The sequence below is a fragment of the Cavia porcellus genome, unplaced genomic scaffold, assembly GCF_034190915.1.
Source record: "Cavia porcellus strain 051 isolate PalLab524CR breed Dunkin Hartley unplaced genomic scaffold, mCavPor4.1 scaffold_6, whole genome shotgun sequence".
Lineage (NCBI taxonomy): Eukaryota > Metazoa > Chordata > Mammalia > Rodentia > Caviidae > Cavia > Cavia porcellus.
In genome coordinates, this window is record NW_026947489.1 from 95,034,788 (window position 1) to 95,051,526 (window position 16,739).

A 16,739-nucleotide genomic window follows, 5' to 3' on the forward strand; every position below is an offset into this window, starting at 1 on the left:
AGAGGCCAGCAGCCCAGAGGGGAGACATGCTGTGGGGTACTTGTAGGTGACCACGATCCCTGCCCAGGAGGGTTTGCACCAAGCATCATCCTGGGACCTCTGCTCAGGAGGGAAGGGCAGGGGGTACTGGCCATATCTCATGTGCCTGGCATACACACTGCCCAGGAAGCACAGAGCAGAGACACTCGAAGGGAGGCAGGGCCTTTATTAAGGTTGCTGGGCGCAGAGGAGGAGCCCATCCCCCCATCCAGCACCCTAGGGACCTGCCCCACCCCAGACAGCACCAAGAACTGATGGGCTGCACCCTCCAGGGCCACAGCCTAGGTAGGGCAGAGTTTGGGAGAGTGGGAAGCTCAGGGGACCCCAGGCCCCTTTGGTCCCCAGGATGCATAAGATGCTCCGACCCTCCTTTAGAGCTGGCCCTTCATCCGTGCTCTGTGTGGGCTGGCAGTTCCGGGGGTAAGTGGGGTTTGCCCCAGGCCGTGAGCTCAGCTTCCTTGCTGTGTTTATGGGCAGCACCCACTGGGGCGGGCAGTGTGGCTGCTAGTATGAGTAGCTGCCCTTGGTGCCAAAGGGCTGGGCGGGGCCAGCCAGCTCCGGGAGATAGACAGGGCTCTCATCCAGGTGGGACAAAGGGACCGTGTCCTCCTCACTGACTGGCCGGTCAAACTCAGCCTTCAGAGCTGGCCGCTGATTGTCCGGGAAGGCCAGTGAGAACAGAGCCTCGGGCTCGCACACGAACTTGTACACGTAGCGCTCCCCAGCCACCTGCGGGGGAGGGTGCAGTCAGCCCCGAGGTGTCCTGAAGCATGAGGCTGGGGGACCCAGGGACACGGGACCCTGAGGCCCATCCCCATGCTCAGGCCTGTGAGGGGATCCCATGGGGCTGCCCTGTTCTCGTCCCACCTGGACCCCACCCTCTCTCTAGCCCAGAGCCCGGCGACCCCGGTGACCTTCTGCATGATGCCCTTCTCGTAGTAGTACCGCAGTGAGCGGCTCAGTTTGTCATAGTTCATGGCCGGCCGATTCTTCTGGATGCCCCAGAGTCTGGCGACCTGGGGAAGGGACAAGTGCTGGGGTGGCGGGAAGGGCGCGAAGAGCGCACAGCTTGGGGCCAGCGTGGGCATTGGGCACCCACCTCCTCTGGCTCTATCAGCTTGAACTCCATGCCCCGGCCGGTCCAGGCAATGAAGTGGGCGTTTGTGGGGTCATCCAGCAGGGCCACCAGGAACTGCCAGAGCTGCAGGGTACCTCGGCGTTGGTAGGGCGGCCCCTCTCGGAAGGCACTAAACCCCTCCTGCTTGACATCCCCTAGGGACACAGGAAGGAGGAAGGGGCCTGCTCGCTGGCCACGGTTCACAGCAACCTGTCCCTTGCCACAGTGCCTCCCGTAGGGATACATGGAGGGGGCAGGTGTGGACCTGATCCTCCCTCGAATTCACTGCTTTGACCTTCAAATGTCTCAGGGACGACACAGACATCATTGGGGAAAAGCGGCAGAGGTTTCTCATAGCCATAACCTTGGGAGGACGTGGGGGCAGCTCACACCAGGGGGTTCGCTGACCTGGGAGCCCAAGAGTCCCTCCCCCACCTTGGCAGGGATCGTGGGGAAGGGCCGCCTTACCCATGACCCGGTCACCTGCAACAGGCCCCGAGAAGCCCTCTGGGTGGAGGTACATCGAGGCACAGCCAGGGACGTCTGAGGGAGGACAGAGTGCTGTTTAGGGGGTGACCGGGTGGGGGCTCTGCCCTAGCCTGCCAACTGCCAGCGCCTGGGCAAAGCTTGCCCACAGCAGCCCCAGGCCTGGGCCCCTTGCTCAAGGGCTGGGGTGGCACAGCTGGGCCAGGATTCCAGGAGCAGCTGCTTCCTGTGTGCCCAGGGGGATGAGGAGGCGCCATGAACCTCCGGGGAGGGAGTAGGGTGTCCGAAGCCTGGGACGCCCTCGGACTGGAACGGATGCACGTCCGGTCGGCAGGTCAGGTTCCCTGTACTAGACTCTGTTTTTGTGTGTGTGTGTGTGTGTGTGTGTGTGTGTGTGTGCATGTGACAGGCAGGTTGCGCCTCTGGGCTGCTTTCCAGCCCAGCAGCCATCTCATTCCACTCCACAGCGTGGACACCTGGCTGCACCCTCAGATGCCACCAATCCGGTCCCCACCCCTTCCGCCTGCCCCCTCCACTCCCAGGAGGCGAGCTGAAACCCGACACTCGGGAGGCGGGGCCAGCCCAGCCATCCTCCATTTTGTGAATGGAATTCCTGACTCCCTTCAGCCCCTGGGCGGAGGAGCCCAAGGACTTGAACAGGCTCTGGCCTGCTGCTTTGGGAGGTCAAGGCCTAGCCCTGCCACCTCCCTGCCAGGCTGGCTTGGACCGACCCTGGAGGACAGACTGGGTCCCCGGGGTAGGGGCTGTTCACTGGGCGGGTGGAAAAGGGGTTCACAGCAACCCTGCCCCGGCACCCCGCTTCAGGTGAAAGATGTGGAAAGGCTCGTGTGCCCTGAGAAGTATGGGCCTGGCTATGACCAGTGCCTGACCTCCACTTGTTCAACCCCGTGCCCACCCAGGTCCCCACCTCTGCTCCAGCTCAGGACCTTAGTCTTAGGAACTAAAACCCCAAGCACCAGCTAGAAGCCAACGCCTTCACTTCCCTATTGACTGCACACCCTTACCTCCCTTCCCGCCCTACCAGGCCTGATCAAACCCAAGGCAGCACACTGAGCCACACTCTCAGCGCTTTTTAATTCTCAGACAGGGTCTCCCAAGTTGCCCAAACTAGGCTCAGACTTGTGATCCTCTTGCCTCAGCCTCCTAGGTGCTGGGGTGACAGGCCTGTGCCACCACCCTCAGCTGCCTTTATCTTTCTGTCTATGCCTGCTGTCTGGAAAAGACAGTTCTTCCCAAAGTAGAAGAAAGCTAGCGGGTATATGGGCATCCTAGCCGGGACAGCCTGGGAAGCTGAGTCTGTGGGAGCGGGAGAGGCCTCTCACCTGAGTCGTAGGCGAAGTCCATATGCTCCTGCTTGACTACCACCCCTGCCCCTGGGTACTTGTGCCCGCCGAGCCCGCCCCGGCCTGCCTGCTCGTACAGGGGGTCGTGGTATTCCTGCTTGAAGCCCTGGTGTGTGTACGGCGGGCAGGGCTCGGGCAGCGGGTGCTGATAGGGGGCTGCCAGGGGGTCCCCGGAGCCTCCCTGGGGAGGCGTGAAGGAGCGGCAGATGTCCAGGGGCTGCTGGAAGATAGGGCTGTACACGTGGGCAGGGACGGAGAGCAGAGAACTCCTGTTAGGCCCTCCTGTGGGGGATCCCTGCGTGACTCTCCTGGGGGTAACTTCCTGCCTCCCCCAAGCCTCACCTGTGTTCCCCGAGGTGCCCGTGGCTGGGGTGGGGCTGGCTGGGCCCAGTGGACCTTAGGAGACTCCGGGGCTCTGCCCTAGGGAAGGGCTGCAGGGGTGACTGGCCAGGGGCACAGGGGGCAGGGGACTTAATGGAGATTTGTCTGCAGGGCACAAGCACCAGGATGGAGAGGGAGAGGGGTAAAGGGGTGGAGAGAGGAAGGTGAGGTGAGGTGTGGGGTGGGGCAGAGGGAGGCAGGGATTCCCCCTCCTCTGTCCAGGGACTAGGCCTGGTCAGAGCAGCCAGCCGGGGTGGGAGGGCAGGCTCATGGTGGCCCGGACACCTCCGAGGCCGTTGTCTGCCTACCCGTGTCTCTGCTCACAGGTAGAGGCCTCCCTCCTGGACCCCCGGCCTCACCTGGAGTAGAGGCACTGGTCTCCATGGTGGTAGGGCCGTGGTGGCTTCCTGCTGCAGGACAGGACAGGCTCTGCACAGGGGCTCTGGGGCTCCTTCTTGATCCGCGTGGTTGGGCTGTGGAAGGCTACTGCAGGCACAGGGAGGTCACAGGTGTCAGGGGGGCTCTGAGCCCACTAAGGACCCCTTGAAGCTCCTCCTTCCCTTGCTCTCAGGCTGGTTTTTCCCTTGCACTGGTGACTAGGCCCATGGTTGTCACACTGAGCTGTATTCCTAGACCTCTTTTATTCTCAGACTGTGTCTTCCTGCCTCAGCCTTCCAAGAATGCTGTGATGACCAGAATGACCCTCACACCCTGCTGACAAAACTGTCTACAAGTTCAGCCCTTCAGGTTGTATAACCTGAGACCCAAAAAGCTCCTTCTGGGTAGCAAGCGCCCCAGCTTGGGGCCTGTGGCCTCCTCAGTGCCCTGGGAAACCCCAAGAGAGAAGCCCTACTGGGCAAGGCTGGAGCGGCCCGTCAGCAAGTCTGCCAGTGACTTTAGACAGGTGCTCACAGTTATCTGTGCATGATGCAGCCTTTCCTGTGACCGGCTAGGAGCAACCGCCCATGTGACCCAAGCCACAGCAGATGCCCCAGCGAAGCACCTGTCGTTAGACCACTGATTCTGAACAATGATGCCACTGTCACTGGGCCCGACTCCCAAGTGTGGCTGGGGGGTGCTGACCCAAGCACAATGGAGAGCATCCAAACCATGCCTCCCACACACACAGCCAGCCATCCCTGGGGTGGAGGCAGGAAGCCGAGGACAGCAAGCCCTGGGGCCCTGATGTACCCCTCACTCCAGGGAGGATCAGAGAGGGACACTGTCCACCCTGAGGTTGCACAGCTGGGCAGGGAGAGCCCCAGACCCCAGATGAAAACCAAGGTCATCTCCTCCCTCTTGCTGCCTTGGTCCTGAGGCCCAGCCCAGCACCCTCTGCTCAGCAGTCTGGTTCTTGACTCCCTTCCTGTCCTCCCCGCCCATCCCCCAGCTCCCCATACTCACAGTTCTCTGAGTGGAAATCAGGAACAAACTGCTCATCGCTGTCCGGGACCTGAGCTGTGGAGAGAGGGAGTCTGGGAAGGGGCAGGAGGGGGGACAGCACTGCCACCTCAGTGGGCTTGGCACCCTGGACCTCTGCTCTCCAGCCGGGCTCTGTTTCCTGGGGACTGCAGGAGTCCTGGCTGGAGGCCTGGGGATGCAGAGCCAAATGGGGAGCGTCTGAACCTGGCGCCCAGAAGTCTGCACTGGGAGGACTTCCTGGTGGCTTTGGGACATGGAGGACATGGAGTGGAAAGAAGGTGGCAGTTGGAAGAGGTGGAGACATGGGGTCTCCTGCCACACAAGGCTGGGGGACAGAAGGGCAGGGGCATGGCTAGGCTTGAGGGCAGGTGGGGAAGCTCATGGAGCAGGGCAAGTGCTCCCAGTGGCCGCAGGACTGTGATTCCCTGGCTGCCGGGTACAGCACGGGCAGGGGAGGGCGCTCCCTCTGCTCTGCCCAGCGAAGGGGACACAGACTCCAGCGGGGAGGGGTACGGGGGGGAAGACCCCAGTCTGCAGTGAGGGGAGGCCAGGACTCAAGCCCTGGCCTCAGCTGCGTACCCCACCACTCTGCAATCCCATCCAGGCCCTGTACTTTGGGCTCCAGCCTTGCCTGTCTCACTCCTTGGCTTCTCCAGCATCCCGGAAGGGTGGACGAGGTGTCACCTTACACGGAACAGGCGCACTGACACGGCTGAGGGTAGCCTTGCCACACACGGGACCAGACAGCCCGGGACACACATGTGTCTCTAAGGGCTCTCCAGCCTGTGTGGTAGGAGGGGCCTTGGGCTCACTCTGCACACCGTGGCGGTGGTGACGCTCTGAGCGGTGGCCGGTCCATGCCTGCAAATCGGCCTCTGCTCTTTTAAGAGCTCCCTCTATTTGCTCCAGAAAACCTCGCTCTCCCGGGCCCATCCAGGCCGCCTTCATTCACTCTAGATGGCACGGAATATAAAAGGCCTTCGGGGCCATGATTTGTCTGCTATTATTACAATCTGTCCCACAGGGTTTAGAGATCATTTCTTGACAAATAGGCGAGGGTGTTAGGGACCCAGGAGCCACAGGCAGCAAAGGGTTTGTGACAGGGCGCTAGGACAAAGGGATCAGGTAAATCAGTGGCCACGCAGTGCCATGGCAGATACACAACCAGCTCACACTCATCTTTCTGGGAGCCCTGTGCGTTCAAGGCAGCAGTGCCCAGGCTTGGTCTGCAGTGCATTCCCAGCCCCGTCCCTGCCCAAGTTGGCCAGGTAGCTATGTTTGTAACCTGCACTTTTGTGGTCACCCTTAGGCAGAGGCTTGCATGCTCACAGCTGATGGTACACACTGGTCTCCAGCAGGCAGAAGCAGAGACAGGAGAGGGTTCGGGCCCAGTCTGGGTTACACAGCCAGGCCTGGTCTCAAAACCCCAAAAGAACGGCTCCTTTGAAAGCGCTAGAGACTGTAAGGACAGGGGGTCTGCTCAGCCTGGGCACAGGGCCCGAGGGACCCCCATGGGTGCAGGTGAGGGGCATTAGGAGCAGGTGAGCCACTGTCCCCTTCCTGACACGTGGGTAACAAGCCCCGGGGCAGGGGTGCAGAACTGACACATGTGGGGCCCCCTGGGGTCTCATTAGCGGTCACTTTCCACTGAGTAATAGGCTGGGGGTGGTGCTGTTGACATCACCCGATAGGGAGCCTAGAAGCCTGGGTTACCAGGCCTCCTTCTGCCTCAGGCCTACAAGTCTCCCAGAACCTCCCAGATATGCCCCTCGACTTGATGATCACACCCAAAGCGCTGATGCTACCCCCTTCCAGGAGCCCGGTGAACCCTTTACCCACAGAGGACCAGGCCTGGTTACCCAGACTGTCCACAAGGCCAGAGCCCACGCTCCTGGAGAGCAGGCTTCGGTGACCACGTAGCTGACTTGGCTGAGTGCTGGCCCAGGTCCACCCTCCTCTCCGCCCCTAAAGGTACAAAGGTGCCAGGGGACGGGGCTGATGCTCGGGCCAGGGAAGAGAGAGGAGAGGCCTGGGGCCGCCCCAGATGTGCCCCGGGGGAACTGGGGAGCTGCAGTAGCCAGGTAACCAGGCCCCGGTGCAGCCACCACCCACTTGGGGTCCTGGCTGCAGGTGCCACCAAGCTAGAAGGAGCCAGCGCTCCTCCTGTGCAGAGGACATGGTCTCCAGGAGCCTCCGAAGGGGAGGGGACAGGAATATGGAGCTGCTGAACAGGCAGGGTGTGGGGAGGGGGCTCAGTGTCCTGCTCAGCAGGTGGCCCAGACACAGATCTTACACACTCAGGGAGGCACATGCCCTGGCTCTGACACACCCCACAGCACACATCTGCACTTGGAGCCCCTGGAGGAGGGCTGGGGAGCAGGGATTCTGGGCAAAATTCTGATCCTTCTTTTCATAGAAAATCCATGCGCCCCAAGGCCTGGGGCCCCCTACAATTCCATGCATGGTCTCCAAGGGACAGGGACCCTGCAACTACCATAGGCATCAGGAACGAAAGACCCCCACAAGGACATCGGTGGCCAGCACTGTCCCTTACTGCCAAATGGCCGAGATCATCATCCCCAAGGGCTCCTGAAGGCTCCAGCCAAGCCCATGAAGGAGCCCAGGACCAAGACCAGGAGCAAAACCAGCACAGCTTTCCCACACCTGTGCACATCCTCGGCTCAGCATGCCCACACCGGGGTTCCTTCCCTGTGCCAACCTGACCTCTTCTTGAGCACCCCAGCAACACCCTGGGCACCCAGAAGTCGGACACATCCTCTCAGTCCAACAGCATCGGCCTCCACCCAGCAACACCCAGTGGGGGAGATGTCCAGCCTGCCTCCAGATAGAGACGTACCCAGTGCCCCCTCCCGCCTGCCAAGCTGCCCACCCTAGCTCCCAGCCCCACCCTCACCGCCGGGATCCCCCCTTCTCTCCACCAGGAGCCTGGGTTCGGGACCCGGTTTCCGCGTGCCCACTGCTGGCATGTTTCCAAAGGACCTAGCCTCTCCCTGCCGCCCCAAAGCTCCCCCTGGGTGCCCAGGGACACTGACCTGGTGGGAAGAGGCAGGAGAGAAGGCCGGGGTGGTGCTGGGGTGGTGCGGGGCCACAGGGCCCCGGCAGCTGCATCTGTCTCCGCAGAGAGAGCAACAAGGAGCGAATGGCCTGAGCACCCCCAGGCCTGGTCACCAGCGCCAGCTGGGAACCCGAGCGGCTCCTCCCGAGCAGCAGAGGGAACCACGGCGCTCCCAGCCCCCTCACACGCACACCTCCCCTCCTCCCCACCCACGGGATTTAAATGGACAGGGACCAGTGTGCGTGCATACACACACATGTGCACACTCGCCATCACACCGACACAAGCACACATGAATATGCACCATCTCTACAGGCATCCCTGGGGGGTGCTTCCAAGAACCCCCCCAACCCAGGCACAAATGGACTGACCGCTGCCCGAATGCCAACCTCAGAGCCACCCAGCTCGAAGCCCTGGGCTGCCCACTGGGGACCCTGACAGCCAGGTAACGGAGCCCCCACAGAGAGGCTTCGAAAGGAAGTCGCTGAGCAGCTTCAAACTGACACCTCCTTCCGTATCAGCCCAGCTCCAGAACCTGGAGGGGGGTAAGGGGGCTGGGTACAGCTCTGCCCACACCAGGGGGGCACTTGGCAGCCTCAGGGGAAGGTGCCCACGGCACCCCGACCCCTGCCTTAATTCTCCCGATGTCTCCAAAGCCCTTCTGTCCTCACATTCTCTCGGTGCCGAGGTGCTGGACAGACCAAGTCTCACTTCAGGGTGGACAGGTCAGGTGCTGCAGAGGGTTCCGGGGAGCTGGATTTGAGCTTAAATAACTGGCAAGAAGAAACCCCCACGATGGAGGAACGGGGGTCCCAGATAGAGAAAAGCCCTCAAAAAGGGGCTCCCAGCTTCCCAGGCTCTCGGTCCTCAGGGTTACAATACAGGGGTGCCTGCTCAAGACGGGGCGTTAACCCTTCCCTCAGAGCTGCTCTAAAGCTCTGCCTGCCGCCTGCACCCCACCAGTGACGCTCTCGGGCTCCACCCTGGCCAGCTCAAAGCTGTCCCCCCAAAACCTGCAGGAAGGGGGGACTTTGGCACAGAGGCATTACTGGAGGGACACAGGCAGGGGTGTCACCGCCATTAGAATTACAATTGAGGCCGAGGGGAGGTGGCCCCATCCTCTTGCCAGCGTGCTGAGAAAAGAATTATTCAAACTTTTGTTTTCCTCTTGGCTTGGACAGTAAATCAGCCCTGGGAGTGGGGAAGAAGAAAAACTGAGAGGATTCGAGTCAGTGTTTGCGCAGCTCTGCAGGACGGGAGATTAATTCTTCCTTCTTCTCCTCCTGCCCCGCCAAAGTCCTCCTGCCCCCGCCAAACCCCGTCACCCGAGCACACACCTGGGCCCAGCGGCTCCTGCCAAACAAACTTTGTAAATGAAATTTTCAACCAGGAAAACAGGCCCGGAGCCAAGTTCCACTCAAGTAAGTACCCCACACAATGGTCTGATTCATCCTCAGACCTCGTTAGCAGCCTGGGTCGGGCCGGAGAAAATAAATATCCATATAAGTGTCCGAACTGGACGCCGGTGCGCGGCAAGGGCGAGGCGCGGGGCTCGAAGGGCGCCTTCAGGCGGGGAAGGGGGCAAGGCTGGGATCCTCAACCATGGGGCTGGAAAACTCACCTTCCGCGAGCCACGTCTCCTGGAAGTGACTTAGGTCCTGGAAGAGCTCTGAAGGCCGAATGATGAACTGGTGGTGAGGTGGCTGGTGGGGCGCTGGGAGGGGGGACCCTGGGTTCCGTGGGGCTTCCCGCCACCCCGTGGGGTAGTGGCCCAGAACTAGCAGTTTCCGGGAGTCGGGGGTGGGGCGAGTGTTTCCGCCGGCCCTCCCGGTGAGGAGAGGGGCTCTCGTCTTTACCCTCTGAGTCCGGGGGCGGCAGGGAGCCAGGGTCCATGAGCTGCCTCTGCGGCACCATCAGCCCTCCGCGAAGGCTCCCATTTCCGGACAGTTTCTGAGGGGAGGGGAGGTGGGCTCCGGTCAGCCCAGCGTTCAGCCAGGGGAGGTCCTAGGGGATGGGACTGCGGGGTGATTGCGTCCAAAGGTGCTGGGTCCCGGAGGGATGAGGGGTGACTGGAGGCGGGGGGAGGGGGCGACGCTCACGCTGCAGGCGGTGTACGGCACTTGCTGGTCCAGGGATCCGCCTTTCATCCTCGGCTCCATCAGGCCGCTCCCGAGCCACCCGGCTGGGCCGCGCAGGGGCACGCGGCGCGGGGGTGGTGGTGGTGATGGCACTGTCCTGAGAGAGCTGCGAAGGGGGGACGGGGGCAGGGAGGGGACAGTCCTGAGGCTCTGGGTGGCCACGGAACTTCTCCGGCTCGGGGATGGCGAGGAGGGGTCTGGCACCCACAGGGGTCCCACCTGCTCCGGGGGGCGCCGCTCTGTGGTCGGCAGTCCGCGCGGCGGGCTCGGTTACATAAGACGCGTGTGCATGCGTGTGCACGTGTGTGGGTGTGCGCGCGCGCGGGCGCACCTCACCCCGCGCCCCCTCTAATCCCACATCCCAGAGTCCCCCGCCCCCCACCCGGCCCTGGGACCTGCGGAGGCGGCGGGCAGAGTGCGGGGCGTAGGAGGCGCGCGGAGCTCATGGACTTTCTGCCGCCGCCCCCTCCCGCTGCCTCACCTGAGGCCCGGGCGTAGGCGCGGGAGCCGCAGGGGGGTCCCTAGCCCGCCCGGGAAGACGCCCGGGCAGCGCGGCAGGGCGGGAGCGAGGCCGCACCGGCCCGGGTCCCCGCGCGCCGGGGGCTCGGTGCGCCGTGGCCAGTTGTGAGCCCGGGGGAGCCGCTGATTGGTGCGTTTCCTCCGCGCGGCCTCGCTTGCCCCCCCAACCGCACAGCCCGCTCCCTTTGTTTCATTGACTTTCCTGAATGAAACCCCAGGGCCCGGCCCTCCCACCAATCCGGAGGCTCGCTCTCCGAGCCGGGGGCGGAGCTTCCCAGCCGCGGAGCCAATCATACGGTAGGGGCTGGCTCTGGGTTTCATTCACGTCTTGGGCTCCCATTCATAAAAAAATGAACTCCTTGCGACCGGAGTTCATTCATAAAGATCCTAGGGAAAAGGAGCGAAGTTGAGAGCCCCGCAGCTCTTCTGCGGCGCTCGGCGTCTGCCCCGGCGCAAGGCGCGGGCGTGGGCATACGTCTGCTGCGTCTGTGTGCAGGGGGAGTGTGAACGTGTCTGTGTGCGCGCCTCGGCAGGGTGGGGGCAGGGAGCGCGTGCCCAGAGGAGCCGTAATAACTGGCATTTATGAAACTCCGGCTTCCACGTGCTCGTTTCGTTCCCACAGCCGGGTGCGGCCGTTCTATTGTTTCCATTTTACAGATCATGCAGGAAAGCTCGGAGGGGACCCAAGTCCTCCGAGCTCCTTCAGTCCCAAGAGCCCCTCGAGGCTGCGGTCGTGTATTCACAGCGCTGTGACCCCCGTGCGTGCACAGTATGTGCTCAGTAAATGCGAAGGCACGGAAGCCAGGCCTGCCCTTTGGGGCCTGTGCTTAGCAGAGCCGCTCTGTGACCCGCTTTCTCCTGATTGGCAAGGTCTGAGAGTAACTCAGCCGTCTTCCCTCCTCCCTGAAACCCCAGGGGTCCTGAGAGCAAAGCCCCAAGTTCTGGTGTCTTGGGCTTGGTGGGTTCGGCCCAGGCCCGAGGCTGGGCCCGGTCTCCCCCACCTCATGCACTCATCGCTGCCTCCAGTGACGACTGATCACGCCAGACACGGAACCGAGCGGCAGACAGGCGGGCAGGTGGGCAGGCAGGTAGCCATGCCCAGCTTCTGACGTCCGGACCCGGGTCCCTGCCTTTCCAAAGACGCCCAGGGTTCCTGCTTCCTGCTAACTGCGCTGTCAGCTACAGGCTTTGCAAAGCCGGCCGGGAGAGGCCGCTTTCAAGACCCGGCTGAGTGCAGCTTCCTTCAGGGAGGGACCCTCGGGAGCTTACCCTGCCTGTTCCTAGACCTTGCAGCGCCAGAGTGCTTAGTCTCCAAGGCTGGCTGAGACAGGTGAGAACCAAGTTCCCCTGCTCTGCTGAAGCTCGAATGTGCTGCCCCCTCCTCCAGAAAGCCTGGGTTGCCTGACACTGGCTCTGGTCTGGGGTTGCACACTGGGCTTGTTTGACAAGCAGGTCCATTAAAGAACGCACTCATGGTGTTCCCCAGCAGCCCTGCCCCAGGAAGGTGGGACAAGCCCCAGCAAATCCTACTCTGGCTGGGTGGAACCAGTTCAGGGAGTCTCTCCAGGCCTGGGCAGCAGGGGAGGGGCAGCATTGTTTGCTTCTTGTGGGGTCCAGGCGATGTGGGTCCCCGGCAGCTTGAGGTTGCAGCTGGGGCCTCTATGGGGCCAGAGCACCTCACAGTTCTGATGGGGGCAGTGCCCTCCCTGTCCCTGTTCTCCCAGGCTGGGCAGGGACTGAGGGCCTTCCTGCCTCTCTGGGCCACCACTGCCACCCTGTCACTGCTTCTGACAGCTTCTCTCCTACAGCCCAAGAGGGAAGCTGGGTGGCCCTCAGGACTCACGCCAGAGCGACATCACCAGCCAGCCCACTCTGCACTCAGCCTGGACCCTTGGGAACTCCTGTGATCCCGGGAGGGTCCACTGTGACTGGTGTTCTCAGCCTACAAAAGAAGAGGGGACAACGCCTGTACCAAGAGCCACACAGCGGGTGACCCTGCAGACACCTAGTGCACAGACCTGGGGGCGCTATAGGTGCTTGGGGTCCCTGTGAAATACTTTTGGGCAGGGTGGGTCCCACAGCTGTTCTCTCCCCTTCAGTCGCCTGAGGGCTCTGCCCTGCCTCTCAGGAGTCTCTGTGAGAAATGTAGCAGGTGCAGTGGTGCACGCTGTCTGTAATTAATCCCAGTTACTGGGGAGACTGAGGCAGGAGGATGAGCATTTGAGGCCAGCCTGGGCTGCTTCAGGACATCAAGGCCTCTGATGGAGGAGAAGGGAGAGGGTCAGAAGTCATGGGGGCATGGCCTCCCCCTGGAAGCAGGCCCTCCCTGGGTAGGGGGCTGGCCTCCCTGCTCTGGGGTAGGTTCCTGGGGATGCTTCTGTGGGTGACCTGGCAACCCTTGGTCAGAGATAGAAATGTCTTCTGGGCCCAGGACTGCTGAGTCTCAGAGGATTGGGGGCAGAGTGCAGAGGGACCCCAGGGCAACTTTGGCACATGGCCCCAGGCAGGAGGACAGGGACAAACACTGTCTAATCGTCATCCTCAGGCCTGCCACACTGGAACTGTCGCAGTGGCGTGTTCGAGGGGTCAAGCAGACGAGAGAGTGCAGATTGAGGAGACTGTGGGGTCTTTCCCAGGGGCCAGAGGGTCAGGACCACCACTACCCAAAAAGAAAAAACATCCTGGGACTTCCTTTGCTTTTCTTTTTTGGGGTGAGGGGGTGGGAGATGAGAAAAGTTCTTTTTTGTTTTAAAGTTTTGTTTATCTATTTATTTGCAACATGGCTTTGCTGTATACTCCAGACTGGCCCTGACCTCAGGGTGACCCTCCTGCCTCAGCCTCCTATGCAGGAGTGGTGGAATCATAGACAAGCACCAGAACAATGTGCTCTCTCGATGTCCTCTGTTCACAGTTTCCTCCAAAACACGGGGGTTCTGAATGTGTGTCCGTGGATGTGGGCCCCAGAAACTAAAGAGGGCGAGCACAGCTGTTATCAGAATCAATCTTTTTTTTTTTGTACTGGAAATCGAACTTAGGACCCTGTGCTTACTGGGCAAGTGCTGTGCCATTAAGCTAAATCTGTAGGCCCTCAGGGTCAATCTACAGATTCCCCACCCCACCCAGCTCAGAAGCCACCACCCTGGTGCCTTTTATCACATGGAGGGAGGGGACCCTGCGGGGGAGGGAATGGGGCCACCTCCCTGGGTTGTTCCCCTGCCCCAGGGCCCAAGGCCCACAGCCTCTGCACCTGGTCCTCAGGGAGGTACAACCCAGCTGGGCCACTCAGTCTCGGCAGCACGGAGGCATTCTAGGGGCTGTGGGGAGTCCCCGCAGTCTCCGAGATGCTCAGCTGTCAGGGACGGGAGCCCCTGTGACAATTATGTTATTCTCAGGACACAAGAGATGAGTACAGTGATTTCCATAGCCCCCGTGAGGAGCTGGATTTAGGATTTTTGAGGGGAGCTGTCACTTTTTGAGGAGCTATACTTAGAATGTGCCAGAAACCCAACCTCCACCCCCAGCCCTTTTTGCTTTTTGGTTTTGAAACAAGGTCTTGCTAAGTTGCCTGAGCTGGCCTCAGACTCACAATCCTCCGCTGTGCCCGGCATGTTGTGACATTTCTAAACAAGCTGAATCTCTGTGTTCACCTTCCTTTGCAGTGTGGTTTTCTGAGGGGAGACTGGGTCCGTGCTGGGCAGCCGGACAGCGAGGGTCCCCTGGGGAACGATGCACCTCTGACCCTCGGATGGCACTGGTGACTTCTGCCCTCCATGTGCTGCCGGCCACGGATCGGGACCCCAGAGGCACAGCCCCACTTTGTCCTGTGCACCCCACCCCGTTAGCTCTGATTACCACCGCTCTGTGAGCTGCTGCTGGGTAGAAGATTCTCTTCCTCCCTTTGAATTTTGCCCCTTTCTGTCAAAGGGAGGCAAATGGGCACCAGCGGCAGGGCTGAAAGGTGAGGGTGGGATCTGAGCCAGTTGGGCCCAGTCCAAGGCGCTCCCCTTTTTAATTAAGTGTGGACTTGAGTTATGAGGGGCCGAGGCTCCCGCAGGGCAGGGAGGTGATTTCTCCCCGGGAAGTTCCACTTAGTGGCTCCTCTGCCTGTGTCTGTATTTGTTCTTCTTTGCCATAAAGGGCAGCGGGGTAGGGGGACCCCAGCTCGCCAGGGCGGGGCAGGGCTGGCCGGAGCCTGGAGATCTGAACCTCCTGGACTCCCCTTTGGGGGAATAGGGCAGCTTTGGCTTTATTTCTCCTCCCACAAACAAAACCTCTTTCTATTTCTTTTTTCCTTTTGCACTGAGCCAGGTCCTCAGCCCTTTATTTAGTTTTTGCTTTGGGCAGGATCTTGCTAAGCCAAGAAGTTTAGCAGGCTGGGTTGGAACTTGGTGCCCTCCTGCTCAGCCTCCTGGAATGGTGGTGCCTGGGTAAAACCTCTTTCTTCCATCCCGGTGACCCCTGGCTTGCAGCTGTGGCCAGAGCTGCTCTCTGGGCTCTCACCCACCCTGAGGTGACCCTGGCCAGTGAGTACGCCGCAGTGGTTGGTTCACAACCCGGGGTCACAGCTGAGCCCCGTCCTGAGTAAGGGTTCTGCTCTCCACCACTGTGGGGACCTGGTGGCCACATGCTGAAAGACCCCTAACCAGATGGGACCCCACGTTCTGCTCTGTTTTGAGACTAGGTCTCACTGTGCAGTTCAGGCTGAGCTGGAACTCACGGTCATCCTCCTGCCTCAGCTTCCTGAGTGCAAGGATCACAGGTATGAGCCATGGGGTCTGGCTGGGACCCACACTGTGTGGTGTGCATGGGGACCCCCACCTTTCTGGAATCCACTTTGCTTACACACCTCTTCCAGAGCAGCACTTCGGGGGCCACTTGGGAGCTGAACACCCCAAAGTCCAGAGGGGGACTCACCCTGTGTCCTGATGGGCAGAGAGGAAGCTGACCCTCCCCCATCTCCACTACTTAAGGTGGCAGCTGCTGAGCTAACAAAGGCCTCAGTGAGTTGCTCTTTCTCCTCAGATTTTCATTTTTGTTTTTTAAAATGTTAGTATCCTCATTACTGTTGTACACCTTGCTGTGGAGCCCAGGCTGACCTCAAATTGGCAGTGAGCTTCCTGCCTCAGCCTCCTCAGTGCTGGATCATGTATTATTTCTGAAGAGCTGGGCTCTTGCTGTGCTGTCCTAGGCTGGCCTTGAACTCCTGGCCCAAGCTCAGTCTGACCAAGGGCAGGTGGGCGGGACTCCTGGTCCGCAGGTTGCTGGCTCTGCCATGCTAGACACTGGAAGATCTGCTGGGGTCCTGTGGTCAGCTCCTTAGGGGCCGCCCAAGTGACTCCCACAGAGGGAAAGCTGCTGGGGGGCTTTCTGCTCCCTAAAAATTGAGCATGTAAAGTACATTTAATTAAAATGATAAATCTGACTGCAGTGTGGGTTTTATAGCCTCGGGAAAGGGTCTGCTTTACGTTGTTTGCAGAAAGGGTCGGTGGAGGCAGAGAGCAGAGCTCGGGGCTCCAGGCTGGTGAAGCAACCAGGGCTCCGCCTCTCCGGTTCCCGTGCCCAGCACCCCTGCTCTCCTGGTGCACAGCGGGGGGCGGGGGAGCATCGACTCACCCCACCCCTCGCCCACCACTGCCTACCCCTCATGGTGCCCAGTCTCTGCCGGGTCCCTTGCTCCTTCCCAGCCTGAGTCCTTGTGCCACACTTTTATTTATCTTTATCTTTTGTAGTGCGGGAGATTAAGTCCAGGACCCAGTGTTCGGTGAGACCCCTCCCCGGGATCCTCCCTGACTGATCCCCCAGGCCTTGGAGTTTGGGCCTTGTCTGGGCTCCACTCTGAAGTCACCCAGTCTGCCCCCCTCCTCCCTCGGGTGGCTCAGGTCAGCCAGGTTTCTGCTTGGCCCCATGAGGGCAGCACTGGAGACAGAAAGTGGCCAGACTGACTTGGTCACTTCTCCTGACCGTCACCCCAGCTCCTGGACCAGGGAAGAACCCACTTGACTGTGTTATGCCTCTTCTGCAGCTCTGCTGGGGACATGGGGCTGCCTAGCACCTAGCAGTTCAGAAGCCTCAAGACAGCCTGGTGCAAGAGGAGGGGTGCACGGTCCCCAACCTGTCCTCAGGCCTCTGTGTGTGCAGAGAAACCTGAGAGGGCTTGGGGAGCCCAGCACTGTGCCCCCTTTCTGGAGCTGAGCAGG

General features: G+C 61.0%; 1 protein-coding gene and 1 long non-coding RNA gene across 10 annotated transcripts; one reads left to right on the top strand and one right to left on the bottom strand.

The window, feature by feature from the left end:
• Positions 1-180: 180 nt before the first annotated feature.
• Etv4 (ETS variant transcription factor 4) lies at positions 181-10,643 on the bottom strand. 9 transcript variants are annotated; one of them, XM_063251646.1, is made up of 12 exons: positions 10,505-10,643; positions 9,985-10,129; positions 9,742-9,835; positions 9,507-9,554; positions 4,792-4,845; positions 3,747-3,873; positions 3,349-3,492; positions 2,986-3,239; positions 1,625-1,699; positions 1,139-1,311; positions 954-1,055; positions 181-768 (listed from the first exon to the last, which is right to left on the bottom strand). In XM_063251646.1, the coding sequence occupies exons 2-12, from the start codon at positions 10,042-10,044 to the stop codon at positions 544-546; spliced, it is 1,356 nt and encodes a 451-aa protein (XP_063107716.1). In that variant the 5' UTR covers positions 10,045-10,129; positions 10,505-10,643; the 3' UTR covers positions 181-543. The 9 variants fall into 9 exon arrangements, with proteins under 9 accessions (XP_063107716.1, XP_005002530.2, XP_063107718.1 ...); XM_005002473.4 differs by having other exon boundaries at positions 10,243-10,579; XM_063251648.1 differs by lacking the exons at positions 9,985-10,129; positions 10,505-10,643 and adding exons at positions 5,441-5,670; positions 7,863-9,356.
• Positions 10,644-10,707: 64 nt separating this feature from the next.
• Positions 10,708-15,958, top strand: LOC134476565 (uncharacterized). The gene is made up of 3 exons (XR_010048367.1): positions 10,708-11,872; positions 12,351-12,575; positions 13,088-15,958. It is a non-coding gene; the product is annotated as an uncharacterized LOC134476565 (long non-coding RNA).
• Positions 15,959-16,739: the final 781 nt, after the last annotated feature.